The following is a 21,162-nucleotide window of genomic DNA, read 5'->3' as shown; positions in this document are numbered from 1 at the left end:
TCTATGTCAATCAGGCCACCTAAATAACTCGTAAACGGGTTTTTTGGGACCATAAGATTTTTTTTCACGAATCATATAAACCAGATATAGTTTTAAGAGTTTCAGGTACCGCTGATTTAAAATTTTCCAATACTTTGAAAAATTGATTTGTTTAAACAATTTGTTTAAACAAATTGTTGCGTTATTAGCTAATTTTGCCAAGCAAATACCAGACTAAAATTGAATGGTAAACGTTACATCCGCAATAGTTCTTTTATGTCTTTAATTCGGGTGTTTAATTAAAAAAATAATACATTTTGTAAATTTAATAAAACTGTTTATGTTCATAAGAAACGCACAGAAAATACAAATACGAAATCAATTATTTAAGGGGGTTTTGATTACGCGTAATCCAAACATGCGATTTGTCTTTAAAAATTAATTTGTTTCAACACTCTGTTTGAACAAATTATTGGATAAAAAACATTTTCTTGTGTAAAAATGTCATAATTAGTTTCTATGTCAGAAATTGTGTACGGCATAGTATTGTAACTAATGGAATATTTAAACGCGTCGCATATAACGTTTCGTATAACATATTCAATTACTTATAAGAAAGGTAACAACAATTTTCCGCATTTCCCCGGGTTTAGACTATCATCAATATCATTCATGCGTTTAAATATGCCATTAGTTTCAATACTATGATGTACGTTATTTTTGACATCGAATGGAATTCTGACATTTTTTATTCCAAAAATGTTGTTCTTGTAATAATTTGGTTAAACATATTGTTAAAACAAAACGATTTGGCGAAACTAATTTCATGTATGGATTAAGCGTACTCAAAAATGTTATTATATAACACTTTTTTAGCCGCCATATTCATTGCCAGCAACACCAAAAATATCAAATTGAATAATAATCGCGGGCTAATCGATGTTTTTTCACATTAAAAATGGTGTACCTGAAGAGCATGTAAAAAACCACGTTTTTTATTATTTCGCCTCTCAAACGTACTTGGATTTATTAGGATATCTTCATTTTTCACCAAAATATTGTAATTTGAAATTTTTTATTTGATCGTTTTAACCCATTACGCTGAGCTGTTCAGATTTATAGAACGCATTCTCTATTGCTGACGGTATGATATTTTTTCTTCAAAATATTATCTCAGGGGTTTTTGAGGGTGCCCTTTTTATTGCCGGTGTCAGTTTTTTGTTGTAACCCATAGAAGATCCAATATAACGGCCACAATTTAGGACTTTAAAAAAAAACAAAGGATCCCGCACAAAATACCAACAAAAAAGCGTACAGTCGTTTGGAACCAAACTTTGCACATTGATTAAACAATAAAAAATATAGAACCCGTGTTTTTTTATTTCTACGGAAGCCGTTTCCTAGGGATATAAACCACCCCTAACAAGCCACAAGCATGCTAACCCACCCGACCCTGAGAACAATAAGTTTAGTCGCATATTTTTTTTGGAATAATGAAGTTACATGTCACAAATGGGTTAATCCACCTACCTGCTAATCCAACTTAACCCAGAAATCACCCCTACCATATCATAAGCAGGCTAACCCACCTAACCCTGGGAGCAGCGAATTCAGTCGTTTATATTTCATGAAATAATTGAATTCCATACTACAGGTGGGCTAACTTTGAAATGAAAATTTTCAATTTAGCCTATTAACCCATTAACGGCGACTTAATGCTGGACTTGGGATTGTTTAGCTGAGCAAGAAAGTACTTAATATTTTCCAGCCAATTAAGGCAAGACTTTAGATTTCTCAGCCAATTATGGTAAGCTTTTGAATTTCCCAGCCAATGAAGGCAAGACGTACGATTTCCCATTCAGGTAAGGCAAGACTTGGGACTGTCAAAAAAAAAATGTCAAAAATTTGAGTGAAAAAGCGGCATTTTAGTACTCTACAAACCCACGAGGAACGATTGTTTGAATGCTAAAAACTACCAAGAAGTTGGAATGGCAGCGCCTGAGTGGTGCCACACTTGGCTGGCAGGCTGTCATACATGCCAAAAATTCGAAAGAAGAAATGTCATTTTAATACTCTTGAAACCCATTGGAAATGATTGTTAGAACAAAGTCAAATTTTTTTAGTTGAGGAGCAGCCAATCAATTATTGTCTCACTTTTTAGCACCTAAAGAATCATCTCCATAATGCTTCAGGTGTAAGAAAATCACTGTTCTAATTTCCATCCTGTCATTTTTTATATGCTTAACAATCTGCCCGTCAACTTTGGCACCACTCAGGAGCTGCCAGTCAAACTTCTAGTTAGTTTTTAGCATTCAAACAATCACTCCACGTGTGTTTGAAGAGTACTAAAATGAAGTTTTTTCACTCAAATTTTTTACATGTATGACAGTCTGCCAGTCAACTTTGGCAGCACCGAGCAGCTGCCAATCAAACGTCTTGTTAGTTTGCAGCATTCAAACAATCATTCCACGTGGGTTTCAAGAGTACTAAAATGACGTTTTTTCACTCGAATTTTTGACCAGTTTAACGATAAATTGTTAGAAAATGCACCAACAGTGTTAGTCAGTCAACGAATTTCGAACTGTTGACTAGGAAAACAAAAGAATCTGAAATTTTAGTGAGTACTAAAATGACGTCTACAGAATTGTCGCGAGCTCCCGGAATACAAAAAGTCCAAAAGAAGCGATGAATTGGCTGAAAAAATTCAGCTTAGCTTAGGAACGTGAGCTTAAACATGATTCAAATTGCAAAGAAAAAGTCGTGAAAAAAATATATAATTAAAATAAAAATAAAAATTCTATTATTCCCCCTTCTCCCCAAATTGTCCACGTGGTATATGGATGGCCCCTAATCTGTCTGGTCATTTCTCCGTTATCCAATGTTCATCCCATGCATGACTGTCGCAAAGGCAAAGAAAACAAGGGTATTCAATGTTTCCTGACTGTAAACCTATTATAAGATTTCATTTTGAATTCACCACAAATAAGCCAATTATGGACATTGTATTTTATTTTTATCAGGAGTAATTTGAAAGTATCATAAGAGTCTTTCAGTGTAGTTGAGTGAACTACTGGCATTGCAGCGTGCTTATCTCCATTATATATATTAATGAGTCCTTCGATATCATTACAATACACAATCCCACTGTCCATTGAAAAGTAGTTGCTAAACTTTTCTTCTCTATTTCTGTAAAAAGTTACCCTAATGCCAGCTAATAATAGTTTCCTCTCTTTGCGTCTTGAAGTGCAAAGCTCAGCTTTATCTTTTGGAAGATCAAGGTCACGTATAAAATCGTCTAATCCATCTTGGTCAACAAATTTTGGACTTTTATCATCTGATTCTTCCAAAGAAGAATCTTTAGTTGCATTTGGATCGTCAGTATCCATTAATTCGTGAGTTGATCGGTCACTTTTGTTTTCAGAGTGATTTCTAATACCAATATTAGCTGGTGTAACACTTTTTAAATCAGGGTAAACGATCTCCTTCAAATACTTTTTCGAAAAACCTCCCGTTTGTCATAAGTAAAAGTAACAATCAGTATCATGATCGTTGGACTTATGCCAAACAGGTGTTTGAATAACAGTCTATGTCTTGGTACTTTCATCTTCATAATTTGACAAATTTAATCTACAAGCATGACAAATTGAGGTTGGTACCCACGGTTCATCCAAATTTTTCATTGAAGTCGCATAACAGTTGAAGTATGACGTTTTTATCGAATCATTAATTGATCTACGGTATTTCTCCGTTTCATACTTTCCATAAACGTGAAAAAACGTGTTAACTTTCTTAGCGCAAGGAGTTCTTGAACTAATTTCTTTCATATTATGAACAGTAACGTGAAAATTCTAAAACTCACTATATACAAAAATCACGATCGACACGAAATGTAACCGCTAGACAGATTTTAAATACAAAAAGAATTTTATTACATACGCATCCAAACGTTAGCCCGCCACTCAAACGTGATCTCTAAGACGGAAAGTAGGGTAGCAAAAAACGAATTTCATCACCTACGCACAACAGGTCATAAAAGCGTCGCCAGCTCAGTGAGCCAGCCAGGGATCTAAGACTGACTGCGCCGTAGAACGGCTCGCACATACAGCGAATATAAACATTAGAATGCACACAGAGTACGCAGTAGCATTCCGCGCAGTCCGTCTTCTTTTGTTTTATCAATGAGCGAAGTTTGGTTCCAAACGACTGCACGCTTTTTTCTTGGTATTTTGTGCAGGATCCTTTGTTCTTTTTTAAAGCTCTAAATTGTGGCCGCCATATTTGCTCTTCTAGGGGTTATAACAAAAAACTGACAACGCCAATAGAAAGAGCACCCTCTAAAACCCCTGCGATAATATTTTGAAGAAAAAATATCGTACGTCAGCAATAGAGAATGCGTTGTATAAATCTGAACACCTCAGCGTTAATGGGTTAAAACGCTAAAATAAAAATTTTCAAATTACAATATTTTGGTGAAAAATAAAGATATCCTAATAAATCAAATTCCTTCGGAAATGCTAGGTCTGGTCTCTGGCTTTAAAATTCGTCGGCCTGTGTTATCTATATCAAATTTGGTGAAAAACAAAAAACTCGTTTACGAGATATTTAGGTGACCCGATTGACATGAAATTGCCTATATATATATTTCTTCGTGTGTTAGTGACATGCGCCAAAGAAAGTGGGCTTATTCAAAAAAATCGAAATCAAGGTTTTTACACATTTCAATATTTTTAAGCTGCTCTTTTTAATGAAACCATCGAAGGAAAAATCCGGGAGTTATTATTTCTAATAATTGAGTTTTTAGATACCCGAGAAATCAGTCTTTGGCACAAGAGCTCGAGATTCCGTGAAACACCTCCCACCTCTTACGCTTTTTTTGTATGTATAAATTTGTCATGAGAAACACTGCACGATTGTGACGGGAGCAGGTACTAATCTGAAAAATTGCACCCGCTCCCAGCGAAATTGCGGTAAAATTTCAGCCACAACCACGCCTCACGACCATGAGATAAGTGGTTACAGTACTTACAGTCTGTAACATGATAAGGACGATTAGTTTAACAGAATATTCCGGGTACAATCGTTGCAACTCTCTTATAAGGTCTCTATACCTCTCTTGTCATTCTCCTTGGCTGTGACGTTTTTGTTAGCTGGTGCCGAAAATTCGATAACGAACGTTGTTCGCTTCTTGTAGTCAAGAAGAACCATGTCTGGCCCGAGTGTGCAACAGAAACGATTGTCGAAAACAGAAGGTTTCAGTATATGCGGCACTTTATATTCTGGACAACTGACACGATTTCCCTAGGAGCATTTAGAGGAGCGATATTAAGGTTAATGCCGTAAGAGTGACAGAAATGGTAATAAAGCACAGTTAGTGCGGCATTGTGCCTCTTGGCTCAAAATATGGCGACGGTATGTTAAGGTGGAAATGATACCGTCTTTGATTTGCCAAAATGAAACCCTCCGGGCCAGGCTTCAATCCCGGTGATTTAAGAAAATCTAAAGTTAGCTCACACGAAATTGACTGATCCTTCACAATTCTGTCGAAGATACCGTGCATCCTCTTATCGAGAAACTGTTCACGGAAGTTATCACCTTGTGCTTTCTTAATCCGGGCTTTCAGGAGTGAGTGCTCAAGATAGATAAGATTTTATTCATTTTGCTCACCCCTAATACTGAAGTTAAGTCCGAGTGTTTCAGCAGGCTCCTGCGCTGCACTGTACAGAAACGCTCCTTTGCCCACTTCTTCGTGCTTCCTTACCATTTTAAGAAGGGCGTCTCTTCGATTTGTGACTCTATGTGCTTTACCCAGAATAATACTGTTGTGAAGACATTCAATATTCAACATTACGCGACCACCTTGCCGGCGTGAGATGTTAAGTCATGGAACAGAAGATTTTAGATGCTTGCTTCTGTTCATATGCATAATCTTTCGTGTCCCGATATCAAGGGATTTGAGCTCGTTCTTCGGCCATGGTACCACTCCAAATCAATTAATTACTACCAGGACGGCAAGCATGTTCGTTGCAAGTACTTTGTTCCTCGCCGACTGTGCGGAAGACAAATCTGCCGGATGAGACGTTTGTATCTGCTTCGGAGAGTATCCTTTATAGATGTCACTTCCTGAATCCGGCTCTGTGGCACGCCCAGGTATATATAAGTCTCTTCAGCGCAAAAGTATTGTATGGCGTTTCTGTCGAAGAGCTCAGGGTCTTCAGGGATGCTGTTAAGTTTTCCTCGCTTCCAAGAAGTACCCGTCGGAATGGCGCAGTGCTAGAGATATTTGCAATAAATTGAGGCAAAAGAGGAGTTGGCTCATGGTGTCGCTCTGAAAGACACCTCTCTGAAACGTGTCCTTGTTAGTTGTCACACGATTTCTTACAGATAAGATAGTAAATCTGGTTTTCCAAAGGGGCATCAATCACTCTATGCACCTAACAATTTGCGGATGAACCTTTAAGCTTTAAGCTGGAGTATTGTACGCCCTTCTACCAACCACTCAGGAAATTGGCTCTTTAAACTTTAAATATGAGGTGAAAATACGGGCTAAATGCTGATGGGTTTAAGAAAACTTCTTCCACCAAAAGGTCTTGATATCATCTGGTCCCGGTTACCATCGGTCGGTAAAACATATTTCGGTAATTTTGAGGTTGTTTTTTGTACTAAGTCGGTAAAACAGTCAGGTTGGTAACAAATATTCCTACTAAGTTAACAATATAAGTTTCTGTTGTATGCGAAGTTACCATAGATCAGTAAAACAGTTTATTACTATGAGTCGGAAAAACGGGTAAGTCGATAACTGCGTATATTATATTTTTACCATCGCTCGGAAAAACAGGTGAGTGGCTCGTAATAAACGTGATGAAGACCTTAATTTTGACATAAGGGATGACCTTTATGGTTGTTTCAAGGTCATTTTTTATAATGAAAAGCTCCATTTTGTTCTCGGCAATCAAAATGAAAAAACTCGTATAATAAAATATATATTTAGGTCATAAGTAGAATTCAACGATAAAGGTCACTTAGATATCATTTTACCTTATACGAGGTCTACTTGCCTTTGGAACAGAAGCTTTCAAACTTTTTTCGTAACGACCAAAGTTATTGAGTTTAACAAGTCACATGCACTAGTGACGTTCAACACGACATTTCCAATGACCTTCGAGGTCAACTTAAGGTCAATTATATTTTAATGGAATTATTTACGTTAATTGTCCGCAATGGAATATTATTCAATGATGCATTTCTTATAGCCATTAAATATTGTTTGACTTGAAATGACCTTAAGGTGACCTTTAAGGTCATCCAGAACATATGACCTAATGCATATTTTAATCAGGTTCCTTGTTAAAAGTTACTATGGGAATGACCTTGACCTTTGTAGAAAATAACACACTCAAGAAGTTGCAGGCGTGTTCCCCTACTTTTTTGACATCCTGTATTATCATTTGGCTGTATATCGGTAAGGCAGAAGGCAATGTTACTATCAGTAGCTGAACAGAGAGATCGGTAGGTTATATTATAATTTTGCAAAAGGTCGGTAAAACAGGGTCCATCGGTAATGCACATCTTCAGCCACAGATCAAGCCTCTGTCGCTATAACAGGAGCGTGCCTCACCAATCAAAAGTAAATATCTACAAATAAGAGATGGAACCACTGTCAAATTAACAAAAACTAATATCAACAGTCGGTAATGCATAAATCGACCTTTGAACTGATGCTCTGTCAGACATCACTGGGACATCGATGCCTGAAGTCGATAGGATCTCTCTTTTTACGATGTGAACCACAACGAGGTGTGGTAAAATTTGAAACTTAGATTTAAAAACGTCTTTCCTTATGTAGTGCGATTTGAACGGTTCCAGCATTGTTTAATCAAAAAAACTTATTCTTGTCGTTTTTCAAAATTAAGAGGTCCGATTCAAACAGTAGAATGAAATATCAGTGATCTGCCTCCCAAAACTCTGCGCATGCACAATCATTAGCTTGGATCAACATGCATTTTATTACATCTCATTCTAATTATCAGTCTTCTTGTCAGACTACCAGCAGATATATAACTACAATAGTATGATGCATATAATTCAGTTGAATTGGTCTGAGGATAAATATTCGTCTCGTTCTCTTCACAACTTAATAAGCTAATATGCAGTATACTATTTGAGTTTTATGTTTTCTGGTATTTTGACAAGAAGATTTTTTTTCGGAAGGTAGTTTTAACCTAAAACTAGCAAAATTTATAAATATTGATTTTTACTTAACCGACTGTGTGGTTAGGTCACGCTCGGCAGCTCGGGTGGAGTGGCGGGATAAGTAAAGATACAAGAGTGCAAAGTTAAATGAAAAGTGGAACACTATATATTGGAACTGATTATACTATATAATTAGGTTATCCATACCCTGTAATTTTAAATAGGGGGAATTGTGTTCCAAAATTGTTGGAAAACTATAGCTCAATCGACGCCATTTTAATTAAATTTACTTTATGATATTTTCGTGATCCACATGGCCTCAAGATTAATCACTGACTTTCATGAACTCTTAAAGTGACGCCATTTACCTTTAATTTTAAAGTTTGGGTGATCCAAGTAACCACCAGATTAATCAAAGACAAAGACTCGACTATCTATATTTTCAAGCGTTAGGCATGACGTTGACCAAGGTCAGCAACCAACAGATTTCAACGAAATGTGCCTATCACTTCGGCACATGAACTTGAATCGCGACAATATAAATATATCAGACAGAAGTAATTAAAAGTAGCCTACCTGGAAACGTTTCCACCTCTCATTTGGTTCTTTTTCTATTTAGATCAATCGGATATTGTTTTTACCTTGAGTGCGAGCCTTCAAGGCAATACTCATTCGTCGGAACAACACTTGTGTTAGAAGATTGCAACTGAAGATTGGTAGAATGAGAGAAGCCGCAAGGAAGTGGGATAGCTTCCAGTTCGTTTCCTTGTAGCAATGCGCAAACTTTTCGCGGCCGCATGATCCTGTTTCTCCTACTACTATTGTGCGGGCGGAAAATTTTTCGCTGCGCATGGGCTGCGAAATCTCCTCTTCTTGGTCCATGGCTAGTATCCTGTATGACGTATAATCTGACAGCTCGATTATTATGGGTGGTGATCCATCTTGTTTAAATTTAACTCAACAGAACATGATTCAATGCGTTATAGCAAAATTAAGCCAAAAATATATATTATCTAGTATGGAATTCTCGAGGCTGACATTTAAAAATAAATACATTTTTATTCGCTACTATAAACTAATTTCCCAAGCGAAGTTTTAGAAGCTGAGTATTCATATTTTTAATGTTTTTGTGCAGGGTGTATGGTACCCCGTCAGAATATGTATGTGTATTTGTGTGTGGCGTGCATAGGGAATCTCCCAACATTCACGGGTATTCGCCTGCATATATGTCACGCGTTTACTTTATACATAGAATTCCCCCCGTATCTGCAACTCGCGTTTCCTCTAGTGCTGCGCCAAGATTTTCTACACTGGGAATCCGATCACTAAAGTCATTCGAACCTCTTTTTCTACCATGTTAGATAAGCAAGAAGATTGATAGAAAATCAAAATTAAAGTTCTAAAACGTCTCTCATTCTTTCATGTCCATTCTATCGTTTTTCGAAATTAAGAGGATCGATAATTAGCTTGAATAAACCTGCTTGAATTTATATTTCACTTGCTCAGACTTTATGCCTATTGTGAAGGAATTAATTCATATGAAAAAAATCATTTAAAAAGTCAGATTTAGTTCATGCCAGTCATTTTGGAAAGAGAATGACTGAGCTTTCACCGTATTATACAGGGTGGACACGCTGGGGCTTACATACATGGCGATCTGAATGCTACCCGAATTGAACAACAGCAGGGGAGAAGCCTTTATACAGGGGTATTTTCATATTTCGCGCCTTTAAAATTGCATTTGGATCGGCCATTCTGCCAAGTCCGTGTATCTTCGTATCAAGTTTATCATAGTTTCCATGGTTTCGTTCGAAACTTCAAATGGATACAAGTATCAAAACAACATAGGTTATGTTACATAGTAATTACAAATAATAAAAGTGTTTAATTGATAATGAAGTGAGACAAATGACCTGAGAAGTGAACGTCAGTTTTCTTCTGTGCCAATAATGTTATGGAATGGCTGCTGACTGACAAATACTATAAAATGGTAATAATATTCTGCGATTTTAGTGGGCGAAGAGTGAATTGTGTTTAATGCTTATTTGCAAAATAAAAAAGGTATGTTACAAACAGAAGGTATATTTGTAAATAAATTGAATAAAATATTACATGCGAAAACTTTCAATTGACATTACTTACAATTCCTTACAGCGATTTGGGTGAAAAGGTGAATGTGAACATAACCTCGAAATACTGACAGATCGGCCCGCATGTATATTATACTTTCGATTGATTATTCTTTACCAGAGAAATGTTTTGTGGTTTTGTATATTTATTACTGACAGTCTCGGCAGTAATAATTTAAACAATAATTACTTAATAATTATTTAACAATCCTGACTTATTCATAACTTTAATAAGTAACACTTTATTCCTGAAATTAATAACTGATTTCCATTGTTTTTTTTTTCACAGATCGATCATAGATGAAATACACATCAGGAAATGCAGATGGATTTTGTGCATTTCAGCTGGTTCATTTCAATGAACATTATTGGAAAACCGTTATCTCTAGACCTTATCTTAAGACTGGAGATTGGTTAGCCTAAAATTATTTTTAATTCATTTTGATGGTATAGTTTTATCAAAAAGATATCTCGAAGAAATTTAATTTGCCTGAATTTAAATTAATGAAATATTTAGGGATTCTGAAATAAAATTTACGGTATTGGTGTTTTCATTTCTAACGACATGATTTGAGCTTAAACGATAACGCAATGAAATGCACTAAAATAACATTTCGAGTAAATTTCAATTACACTAAAAGATTTGTATTTTCTGACTCTTTGGGCCTTAGCACTAAAATAATTAATATTCTGAAGCACTTTCATTCTTCTGCGACAACTTGTATTAAGACTGGCAAGGGATCAACTAAATTTGTCAAGGTCACGCAGGGTGTCCTTCAGGGTGAAGTTTTAAGCCCGTTCGAATTTTTTCTTTTCATCACCGATTTAGAAGACTATTTAATCCAGCAAGGTTGTCGAGGCGTCTCCGTAAATAGTTTAGTTGAAATATTATTGCTTGGTTTTGCGGATGATTATGTTCTTTTTGCAGATACCCCGGTTGAGTTAAACAGAAAACTGGAAGCACTCAATTCTTATTGCAAAGAAAATCATCTTTTTGTGAACACGGAAAAAACTAAAATTGTAATTTTTTCTAAATCAGCGAATTCATCTGCTAGGAAATTTAAATCTGTTAAATTCGGCGATTCCCGGATCGAAGTAGTTAAACAATATACTTATTTAGGTACCCCTCTTTCGGGTTCATGCTCCTTTCTACCCGCTGCAAGGAAGTCCGTTAGTGCTGCGAATACAGCCGTCAGCTCAATCCTAAGGACAATCCACTCGGTCAGAGCTGATTCGTGGAATACTTACATTAGATTATTCCAGAGCCTCTCCGTAACTACACTACTGTATGGTTCGCAGGTTTGGAGCCTAAATCATTTGGAAGTTATAGAGAGAGTACAGCTTTCTTTTTTTAAGAAACTTTTATCCCTGCCCAACAATACACCTGACTACGCGGTGAGATTAGAAACTGGTTCTTTGCATTTATCTCACACGGTCTTAAAAAATATTTTATCTTGGTCAATTAAAATTTCGACAATGGATAGTTCACGGTACCCAAGATTGTGTTTCGAGAGACTGAGGTCACTGGCAGTAAAAGACCCTTACAACAAATTTAATTGGTTTTCCCAGATCCGGGTTTTTTTCAATGCAAGTGGTTTGGTGGATAGATGGGAGAACCTCACATTCAACTCCATTAGCTCTGATCGAGAGATAGTTCTTGGGAGCTGTAAGTCCTACCTAGAGATCCTTGATGGCGAGCGTCTCGCCTTGTCTAAGAGCTTACTCATTTTTCCGCATTTAGCGATGCAATCCGGCACACAATCATATTGACTCATGCGAATACCTCTGTTTTATAAAAGAATCTTTGCACAGCTCAGACTATCAAATATACATGTTTGCCGAATTCTAATTGACCGTGGAAAGTATGTTTTTAATATAGAAGAGAGATGTAGGATTTGCCACCTCGATAATGAGACTTTGTACCACATTTTATCTGATTGCCCGGCTTGTCAGGACTTGTTTGAGTCTAAGTTTCCCACCAAGCCTACAGATATACACCCCTCCGATAAATGGTTAGCTGTATTGTCTTCCGTTCACCCTGCCACTGTTAGAAAATTTGTTAACTTAATTGTGAAGATTATCAGCGAGCGTTGGAGACCATTAGATAGCTTATAATAGTTTTAACCTTGTATTTATGTATGTTTATGCGTCTGGCTATACGAGCTTTATGTTTTTAGATATCCCTACGAAACTATCCTTGTATGTACCGAATGTTCTATAGACAAGTGTAAATAAATAAATAATTATAGCAAAACTTATGAAAAAATGGGAATAAAAATTCTTGCACAAAATATCGCTTCTACATTTGTTTCTGCTACACTGACAAGTCTCTAACTTATTTTATTTGTTGGTCAAACCAAATTTTAGGATGAGGTCCAGAGAAAAAATGTTCTAAAATACAAAAAAATCCCTAAATATTTTATTAATTAACATTCAGGCAAGTAAAATTTCGTCGAGATATCTTTTTGGTAAACCTGTGCCATCAAAATGAATTAGAATTAATTTTCGAGGCTGATTGAATGCCAGTTTGGAAATCAGATCCAGAGATAGCATTTTTCGAAAATAAAATAGTTTCAAAAAAAATTGGAATAACATTTCTGGCCTAAAATATCTTGTCTAGATTTATTTTCGATACAATTCTATCACCAACGAGTCTGTAATTTATTTTATTGTTTAACTAAACCCAATTTTAGGGTGAGGTCCAGAGAAAACATTTTCTAAAATACAAAAAAATCCCTAAATATTGCATTAATTTAAATTCAGATAAGTTAAATTTCCTCGAGATATCTTTTTGATACACCTTTATCATAAAAATCAATTAGAATGAATTTTAAAGGCTGATCAAATGCCTATTTGGAAATCAAATCCAGAGATAGCATTTTTCGAAAATAGCATAATTTCAATAAAATTGAAATAACATTTCTGGCCTAAAATATCTTGTCTAGATTTATTTCTGATACAATTCTATCACCAATGAGTCCGTAATTTATTTTATTGTTTAACTAAACAAAATTTTAGGATGAGGTCCAGAGAAAAAATTTTCTAAAATACAAAAAAATCCCTGAATATTTTATTAATTAAATTCAGGTAGGTTGAATTTCTCCGAGATTTATTTTTGATGAACTTATACCATCGAAATGAATTAGAATTAATTTTCGAGGCTGATTGAATGCCAGTTTGGAAATCAAATCTAGAGATAGCAATTTCTAAAATAGAATAGTTTTAAAAAAATGGAATAACAATTTTAGCCTAAAATATCTTGTCTAGATTTATTTCTGATACAATTCGATCACCAACGAGTCTCTAATTTATTTTATTGGTTGATAAAACAAAATTTTAGGATGAGATCTGTAAGTAATAATTACTAATTCGCATTAGTAGAATTTCATTCTAACAAATGTGAATTATAGTAAGTGTTTTATTTACTAGTATTTATGCATGTATTTATGTATGTATGTATGTGTGTATGTATGTGTGTGTGTATATGAGTTTGTTTGTACGTACGTATTTAACCTGTCCCTTTTACGGTTTGAGGGCCCCGCTCCCTGTACATATATTTACAATTTCATCCTTATTCTAACTCAACTACTATATATATTATACTTTTTCGCATTGCGTAGTATAAACAATAGTACCATTAATTCTAAAAATGGGCCATCTTCCAGGCCTCCCGCTTCCTGTTGCCATAAAAATGCATTTTCTACAATATTAAAAACATTTTTTTTCTTTTTTTGCCCTTTTTCAGGATTACTAACTTGGCTCTGCCCTACTCACTTGCTTTCCCTTACTTCTTCTTCTACTTATTTCCTCATCCACATCACTCCATATTCATTACCATCTAAAATCCATCTTAGTTCCCATGTCTTATTTAAATCCCATCTGATTGTGTGGGATAGTCTCTCTTTGTTCTGCTTGACTCTCCAACCTTTTTCATAAGATTTCTGCATATATTTAGCCTACTGGCATGAAAGTGATCCCTGTGTATACCTCTACTTTTTTTCCTCCCTCTTTTTGGACAAACGGTATCGCTATTCCGGTCATCCATTCTTTCGGCTAACCTCCCCCTTTCCAGACCTTGTTGCAAATTTTCTACATCCCTAACTCCATACTTCATCGCTGCGTTCTCCATCCCATTTCCTCCTGTTGCCTTGTTTCTGTTTAGTCTATCTAATGTCTCATCCACTTCTTATCTTGTTATTGCGTCCCCTTACTCCATTTTTCGTTGTACTCTGATTCTATTTTCGCCTTTAATCTTATTTTGCTCTCCCCCAATAGACTCTTGAAATAATATGTCCATTCCTCCATTTCTATTTTTTCATTAACGTGCTTCCTTTCCCCTTCATGCCTATTTATCATATCCCACACCCTAACTTCTTTGATCGCTTTTTCTACTTTGCTATGGATATGAGCTCGCCTATAAGCCCCCTATATGCATATATGCCTCCATTTCTTTACTGTAAATCCCTCCCCCTTATTCGCCATTCCATACATTTAACTCTTCTCCTATTAAAACCAATTCTCTCTTTTTCTCCTACATCCACTTCCTTATTACCCTCCAGCCTTCATCTTCTCTTCTTTTTCTATATACACAAACCATCGCTATTTTGACTTACCGAAACATAATCCTTCTCACTATTGTTTCGTCCTTTTCCTCCATATCCCCATCTTTTCTCACTTCTACTGATTTTTTTCTGACCCCTGAAACCATGTCCCCTATCCCTCTCCCTTTAGCGTGTTCTTTTCTTGCGTCTTGCATTATCTACAGATAAAATTTTGGTAACAGTCTTTTTATACCCTTCCAGTCCTTCTCATCTGCCTAGGTTTCACTTATCACAATAACATCCCACTCTTCTAACTTCCCCCAAAATCCTGTATTCTTGTCCTTCAAACCTGACACATTTGGAAATCCCTGTTTTTTCTTTCTAGACTCTTTTTGTCTCCCTTCCCCCTACCGTTCTCAAATTTGCGCCCCTTTTTCCTCCCTACCCAAGCCCTCTGCTCTATTTTTCATCTCCTTTTCCTCTCCCTCCATGTCAGATCTTCTTCAAATATTTCCCTCCTTTCTCTCAATAATTTTTTTCCTTCATAATTTTCTTTTCCTCCTCCTCATTCCCCACTTTTACTTGAAACATTTCTTCTATTTTTTCCTTTGTCGCTCCCATTCGCTTAACTCCTTCTATCCTTATCTGCAATCTAATGTCTCTCAAGAGATTTTTTATTTTCACTTCACCTGTTTCACTCTACACTTCCAGTTGCTTAACTACTCAGTTATTTTTTCTTTATGCTCTTTCTTCCCCTTCTAGGCTTATTTAAATTTTACTCAGCTTTTTCTTCAATTTTTCACTTTGCACGTTCTTTTCATTTTCTCATTCTTTGTTTGCTTCCCCATATGCTCATTCGGAATATATAAATTGCTTACCCGTTCTTTAAACTGTTTTATCTCAATAATTCTCTGTTCGCCAACCTCTCTCTGTCTATTCTCTATGCTCTCTAGCTTACCGCAAACATTGTCTTTCTCCTCCTTCCAGCGGGTATCCTATTCTTCCCATTTTCTCTTACCCTTTTCACTTCTCCCCTTACATCGTTTCCCAGCCTGTTCATATCCCTATTCATATCATCCAATTTGTTTCTTGTATCCTCTCTGGAACCCTTTTATGAGAGCTGCTAATTTTTTAAACTTCCCCCTACCCCGTTATCTCTTTCTGGTTCTTTCCGTTTAATCCTAACTTTTTCGTATCCCGCTGCCTTTCTAAATCATCGCCCCCTGCCTTTCTTTTTCTTTTATCCTCCCCTTCACTGCTAGTCGTGCTTGCCTTTTTCTGACATTTGTAAAGACTCCGATTCGAAACCCGCGCTTCCTTGCTTGTTCTAAAAGATAAACGAATAAGGACGTGACTTTAACAGGAGCTTCAGAAAATATTTTGCAATAATCTGACGTTTTGAAAAGAGTTTATCCGACACCTTCACAAGAACAAATTGCTGTTGAAGTTTATGATTTGGAAAGAAAACTAAATATTCAAATGCTGGCCCGAGATTGTAATATCGGTGCAGAATAAACTGCAGAAATAAAATCTCGGCGCAGAATAAAACAACGTAATGCTGCTTATCAAAAGAAGTACAAAGATTAAAAAAAAAAGGCAACTGCTTCTTTCTAATAATAAAAATTCTACGAATAATGGAAGACCACGAGTTGAGGTAGATCAGGTCGCGATTTTTTAAGCCATCATGAACACAGTGACCTTGAGTGCCGCAGCACATGATTGTGATAGAACAGAAGAAATCAGGACTTGCCAAACATTAGATGGCCTGCATAATAAACTTCTAGAAACGAGTTTAAAATATCTAGGAATGCAACACATGTAAGACTTCTTCCAAAAATCTCTGCTAGCTTTAAAGGTGAAAGACACGTAGACACTGTACTAGTAAGACTTTGCAAGGCACACAATAATAATCACAGAGCCCATGCTGACGTTTGATTTGTACAACTTTAATTCGCTATGTGGAATCCTTAGCATTCATGCTAGGTCCACTACAGGTTGCTTTTATATCTCATGAAGATAAATCACAAGTTATGATAGGCATGACAGTGACCCAAAAGCAGTCCCCCATGGTGGTGTATGTTAAGTGCAGGGTACAATTTCTAGACATCGATTAGTTGACAGCACAACGACTTAAGCTGATCCCATCTGTTTACGCATGCATAGTAATAAAATCTCAAGGTCTAGGAAATCCAGAAAACGTCAGTTATTTTGAGCCTACATATATTTCCATTAGAAATTTCGAACATGACTCGTCAACTGCAGCTAGTCGCGCAGTTGATTTTAAACGTCTCTTGAATATAAAAGAATTTGATTTGATTATGAAAGTTGGAGATCATGTAAAACCAAGTGTTGTTATATCTGCTGATGGAGGACCGGACAAAAATCCCCGGTAAGAAAATATGCTTCCTTCGAACTTCTAGCAATAAATTCTTTTGTACATTACGCTATGTTTCAATTAATTAGAAGAAAAATAAATTGTTGTCACAATTGTCGTCACCAATGAACCAGGTCGCAGTGCATTTAATCCAGTAGAAAAAAGGATGGCCCCACTTAGTAGCGATCTTGCAGGGGTTATTCTTCGTCATGATGCTAACGGTACTCATCTTGATAGCGCTGGCAAAACCATCGATGAAGTGCTAGAGCGACATAATTGTACTAATGCTGGAGAAAATTAATCCAATTTTTGGAGTGAGATGGTGCTAGATCAATACTCCTCAATTGCCGAGAACAATAATCATTGTATTAGCACTAAACCTCCAGGTGATAGTTACGTTTGGTATGCAAATCATGTACATCAATCGCAATTTTTTTTGCAGTTAAGTTGCAGGAAAAACAACTGAATGTCTGTTTCTTTATTTTCAATAAATTATGATTTATTAAAGTACCTACCCATAATCTTTGATTACAGACTTCGAAATGCAATAACGTTAAATGATTCAAGCCCCTGCTAAGTAATCTACGAAATATTTTACCAAGTGGTTTCTTTTGACCTCCTTGTCGTTTAAAGCAAAGAGAAAAACTAGATGGATCGCCAGTAGCTGTAGATCCCAGTGACGAAAAAGATGTTGCAAAATTCTTGCCTCTTCGAAAGATCAGCTCTTCAGGCTCTGAAAATCCACGACCTTAAAGCTTACCTATAGAGTGCCATATGACTACTAGTACCTGACAGTACATTTTCAACTAAACAGCAGAGTGTGAATAACATGTGGACATTATTTTGCCACTAAAAAAGGAGCGACGTCACACATGGAAGCCTTTAGATACTCTGCACGATCAAAAAATGCAGTGAAACCTGCACGTATAGAGATGCAGCATGGTCAAGAAATTGTATGCATCTTATACAGTGAATTAAGAATGCGGAAAATAAAAAGGGCGGGGTAGAGCGGGGCTTGAAATTTCTTATGGGGGAGCAGTAGAAGAGGAGATAGATCCGTAGACCATGCAGTGAAAGGGGACGTTCGCTCCCGTCAGCCGGTGTCTACCTGTAAATGTCGGGCTTACAAATCAGTGAACAACTAACTAAAATAGCATATTAGAGTATAGAGAGATTGTTTTAATATATTCTTGTTCAAATTTGAATATTAATTGATGTACTCAAAGAAATGTTATATTATTTAATAATGTAAAGGTAACAGTAATTTGTGATTTATCGCGAAAAAATCGCGAAAAAAGTTACGTAAGATAGGGGGGGGGGGATAAAAACTTACAGACCCTTACAGGCGGGGGTACGTGGTTCAAAATTTCAGAAAACAAACTTAAGTAATTTGGGCACGGGTCCTAACTTATTATTAATAAAACCGAAATAAAAATAATTAAACTAGTCTCAGACTAATTCAAACAAGTTTAGCTTAATTGAATTAAGTTAAAAATCATTTGAACAAGAAAAATATAGTGAAATTAAGTAGATTTAAACCAATTAGGAAAACATAATGATAAAATAAATAATGAGAATAGGGTATTAAGATTAAATACACAGAGTTTTAGGCTTTTAATATCCATTTTTATTCAGCAACAAACTTTAACTAGTTTTAGTAGATTACATTTCTAATAAAAAAAATCTTAACGTAGATTTATGAAAGAATTCAATGATATATTATATTCCTTTGGCGCAATTTATTATTACTTGTTTGACACTCAGGCTCCTCCTCCACCTCCTCCTTATGCTCCACCTCCTCCTCACCCTCCTCATCCTCTTATAAATAAGAGCCCATTATTGCGACTAAGTTACTCGTAGTATAGTCTAAAACATCAATTCATCAACATCTTTTAAAAGGAACGAGAAATGCTCAGTCAAATCTAGAAGACTGTTAAACAAAAACTACTAGATGTATCAGATAAAAAAATTAAACGAAATGAAGTTATGAAAAATAAAATTAAAAAAAACGAAAAGGAAGATGAAGAGAGAGATAAAAAGGAAGATGCAAAAGAAAATTATAATTTTTTTATGACTGCTGATGATGATATTGATTATGGTGATCAGGAGCATAATAATACTATGATTGAAGAAAATTGTACACCCCTTTAAAATCATGACAAGTTGACAAATAAATTTATTGGCCGATTAAATAACAATAGGAAAAATTATTTGGATATGGTTAATGGTGTGCGAAAACTTAGGGATGGTTCGCTGATGATTGACGATACACCTACAAGCTTTAGTAGAAAATATATTAAGGTTGCCTAAAAGTTTTATATAAAAACCACTGGTTTATTGCTACTTTTGTTTAAACAAGAACCTGATGAAATTTATGTAAGCCCTGATGATTTAAATAAGTATGAAGAAATTCTCGTAGCTATAAATGCACACAAGAATAATTATAGACCTACTTCACGTAATCGCTCAAACCACACTAAAAAATATCAAAATATTATAGTAAAACTTTTTCCACATAAACAATCATCAACAGTAGATGCTACCAAATTATTTTAAGAGAGACATTTAAGCAAAAACTACTAGATGTATCAGATATAACAATCAAAAAAAATAAAGTAATGAAAAATAAAATTGAAAAAGATGAAAATGAAGATGAAGAGAAAGATAAAATGGAAGATGAATAAGAAAATTATATAGTATTTGGATATGGTGAATGGTGTGCGTAAACTGGGTGCTGGTTCGCTGATGATTGGTGATATACCTATAAGTTTTGGTGGACCTTATGGAAGCAAGAAAAGACTCTAATACGAGGAAAAATTTGTTCGGCTGAACCAAATGAGCTAGTCGAACGTCTTCTTTTACTGTTAGTATCACAAGCAGCAGGTAATCTAAGTCACAGGAATGAAATATTCTCCATCATTAAAGAGTTGCAAGAGGCTTAAATCACATATAAAGAGAGTGCAGTTGAGTGAAACGTTAGTTTTGAAATTTGCATTGACGTGTTCGGATATGATCGTCAATTAACCTCTGCCCAGTATCAAGATGACTTTTACTGATCCAAATTGCCTGAAAGCTTTTTTACGAGAAGATAACTTGAAGAGGCATAAGATGTTCTCATGCGAAAAGAGCAGAATGTCTCTTTCAATATGAATAGCCATGGACAATCTACCAGCCGTGAAGTTGTTATGCTCAAACTGTCTCATGACATTTTTAAACTGATTTGAATTGATATTAAGACTAATGATGAAATTCATGACAGTCATAATTCATGTATTGCACAGCTGCGTGAAGTCTTAAAGCAAAATAATGCTGTCCTTAACAAAAATTCAATACCAGAAAGAATGAAATTGGACTACAATCTTAAAGTTATGATGAAAAATGATAGACATATGCTACTTCATTTAATTAGGTTCATATTGTTTTAATTAGTTTCAGACTAGTTTAATTATTGTTATTTTAGTTTTATTAGTTATAATTTATTTCAATTAGTTAAAAGTTATTTTTAATAAATTTTAAATAATCTTAATTAATAACTTACGATTATCGTAGAAATTGCATACTGGACATGCGCATATGATCATACACTGAGTGATAAGCCTTGATCCGTACAACGCAGTGTTTTTTCAGACACACATAATTCTCAAGTTTTTTATATATAATACGATGAAAACTCAGTAAGGCTCTATCCAGGCTGGCAGGCATGCACTAAAACTCACTTTCTTATTTGATTTTTTATGAATTAATTCTTTCGAAATAGACATCAAGTCTGAGCGTTTGAAAATAAAATTCAAATAGGTTGATTCAAGTTAATGATTGCGCATTCCCAGAATACAACGCAAGGGCTAGTGAGGAAGATTACCCGACTTGCGGATACAGGGGGATATAATGTATAAGGTAGACGCGAGACATATGCATTCGAATACGCATAGACATTGGGGGATTCTCAGTG

General features: G+C 35.6%; 1 protein-coding gene across 7 annotated transcripts in view; it reads right to left on the bottom strand.

Moving 5' to 3' along the window:
• The window catches only part of LOC117175154 (F-box/LRR-repeat protein 7), a 505,186-nt gene that overhangs the window by 82,049 nt on the left and 401,975 nt on the right, over nucleotides 1-21,162 (bottom strand). Inside the window, exon 7 of one of the 7 annotated variants that reach the window (XM_033364747.1) lies at nucleotides 19,035-19,079. The exons of the other annotated variants lie outside the window; for them this stretch is intronic. Coding sequence (XP_033220638.1) covers nucleotides 19,064-19,079 — 16 coding nt within the window. The 3' untranslated portion in view covers nucleotides 19,035-19,063. Of the gene's footprint in view, nucleotides 1-19,034; nucleotides 19,080-21,162 lie in introns of those variants that run through there. 7 annotated transcript variants of the gene reach the window in all.

This window comes from Belonocnema kinseyi, chromosome 6 (assembly GCF_010883055.1).
Source record: "Belonocnema kinseyi isolate 2016_QV_RU_SX_M_011 chromosome 6, B_treatae_v1, whole genome shotgun sequence".
NCBI classification, from domain to species: domain Eukaryota; kingdom Metazoa; phylum Arthropoda; class Insecta; order Hymenoptera; family Cynipidae; genus Belonocnema; species Belonocnema kinseyi.
Note: the sequence above shows the minus strand (reverse complement) of the source record. Positions and strands in the feature narration are given on the sequence as shown.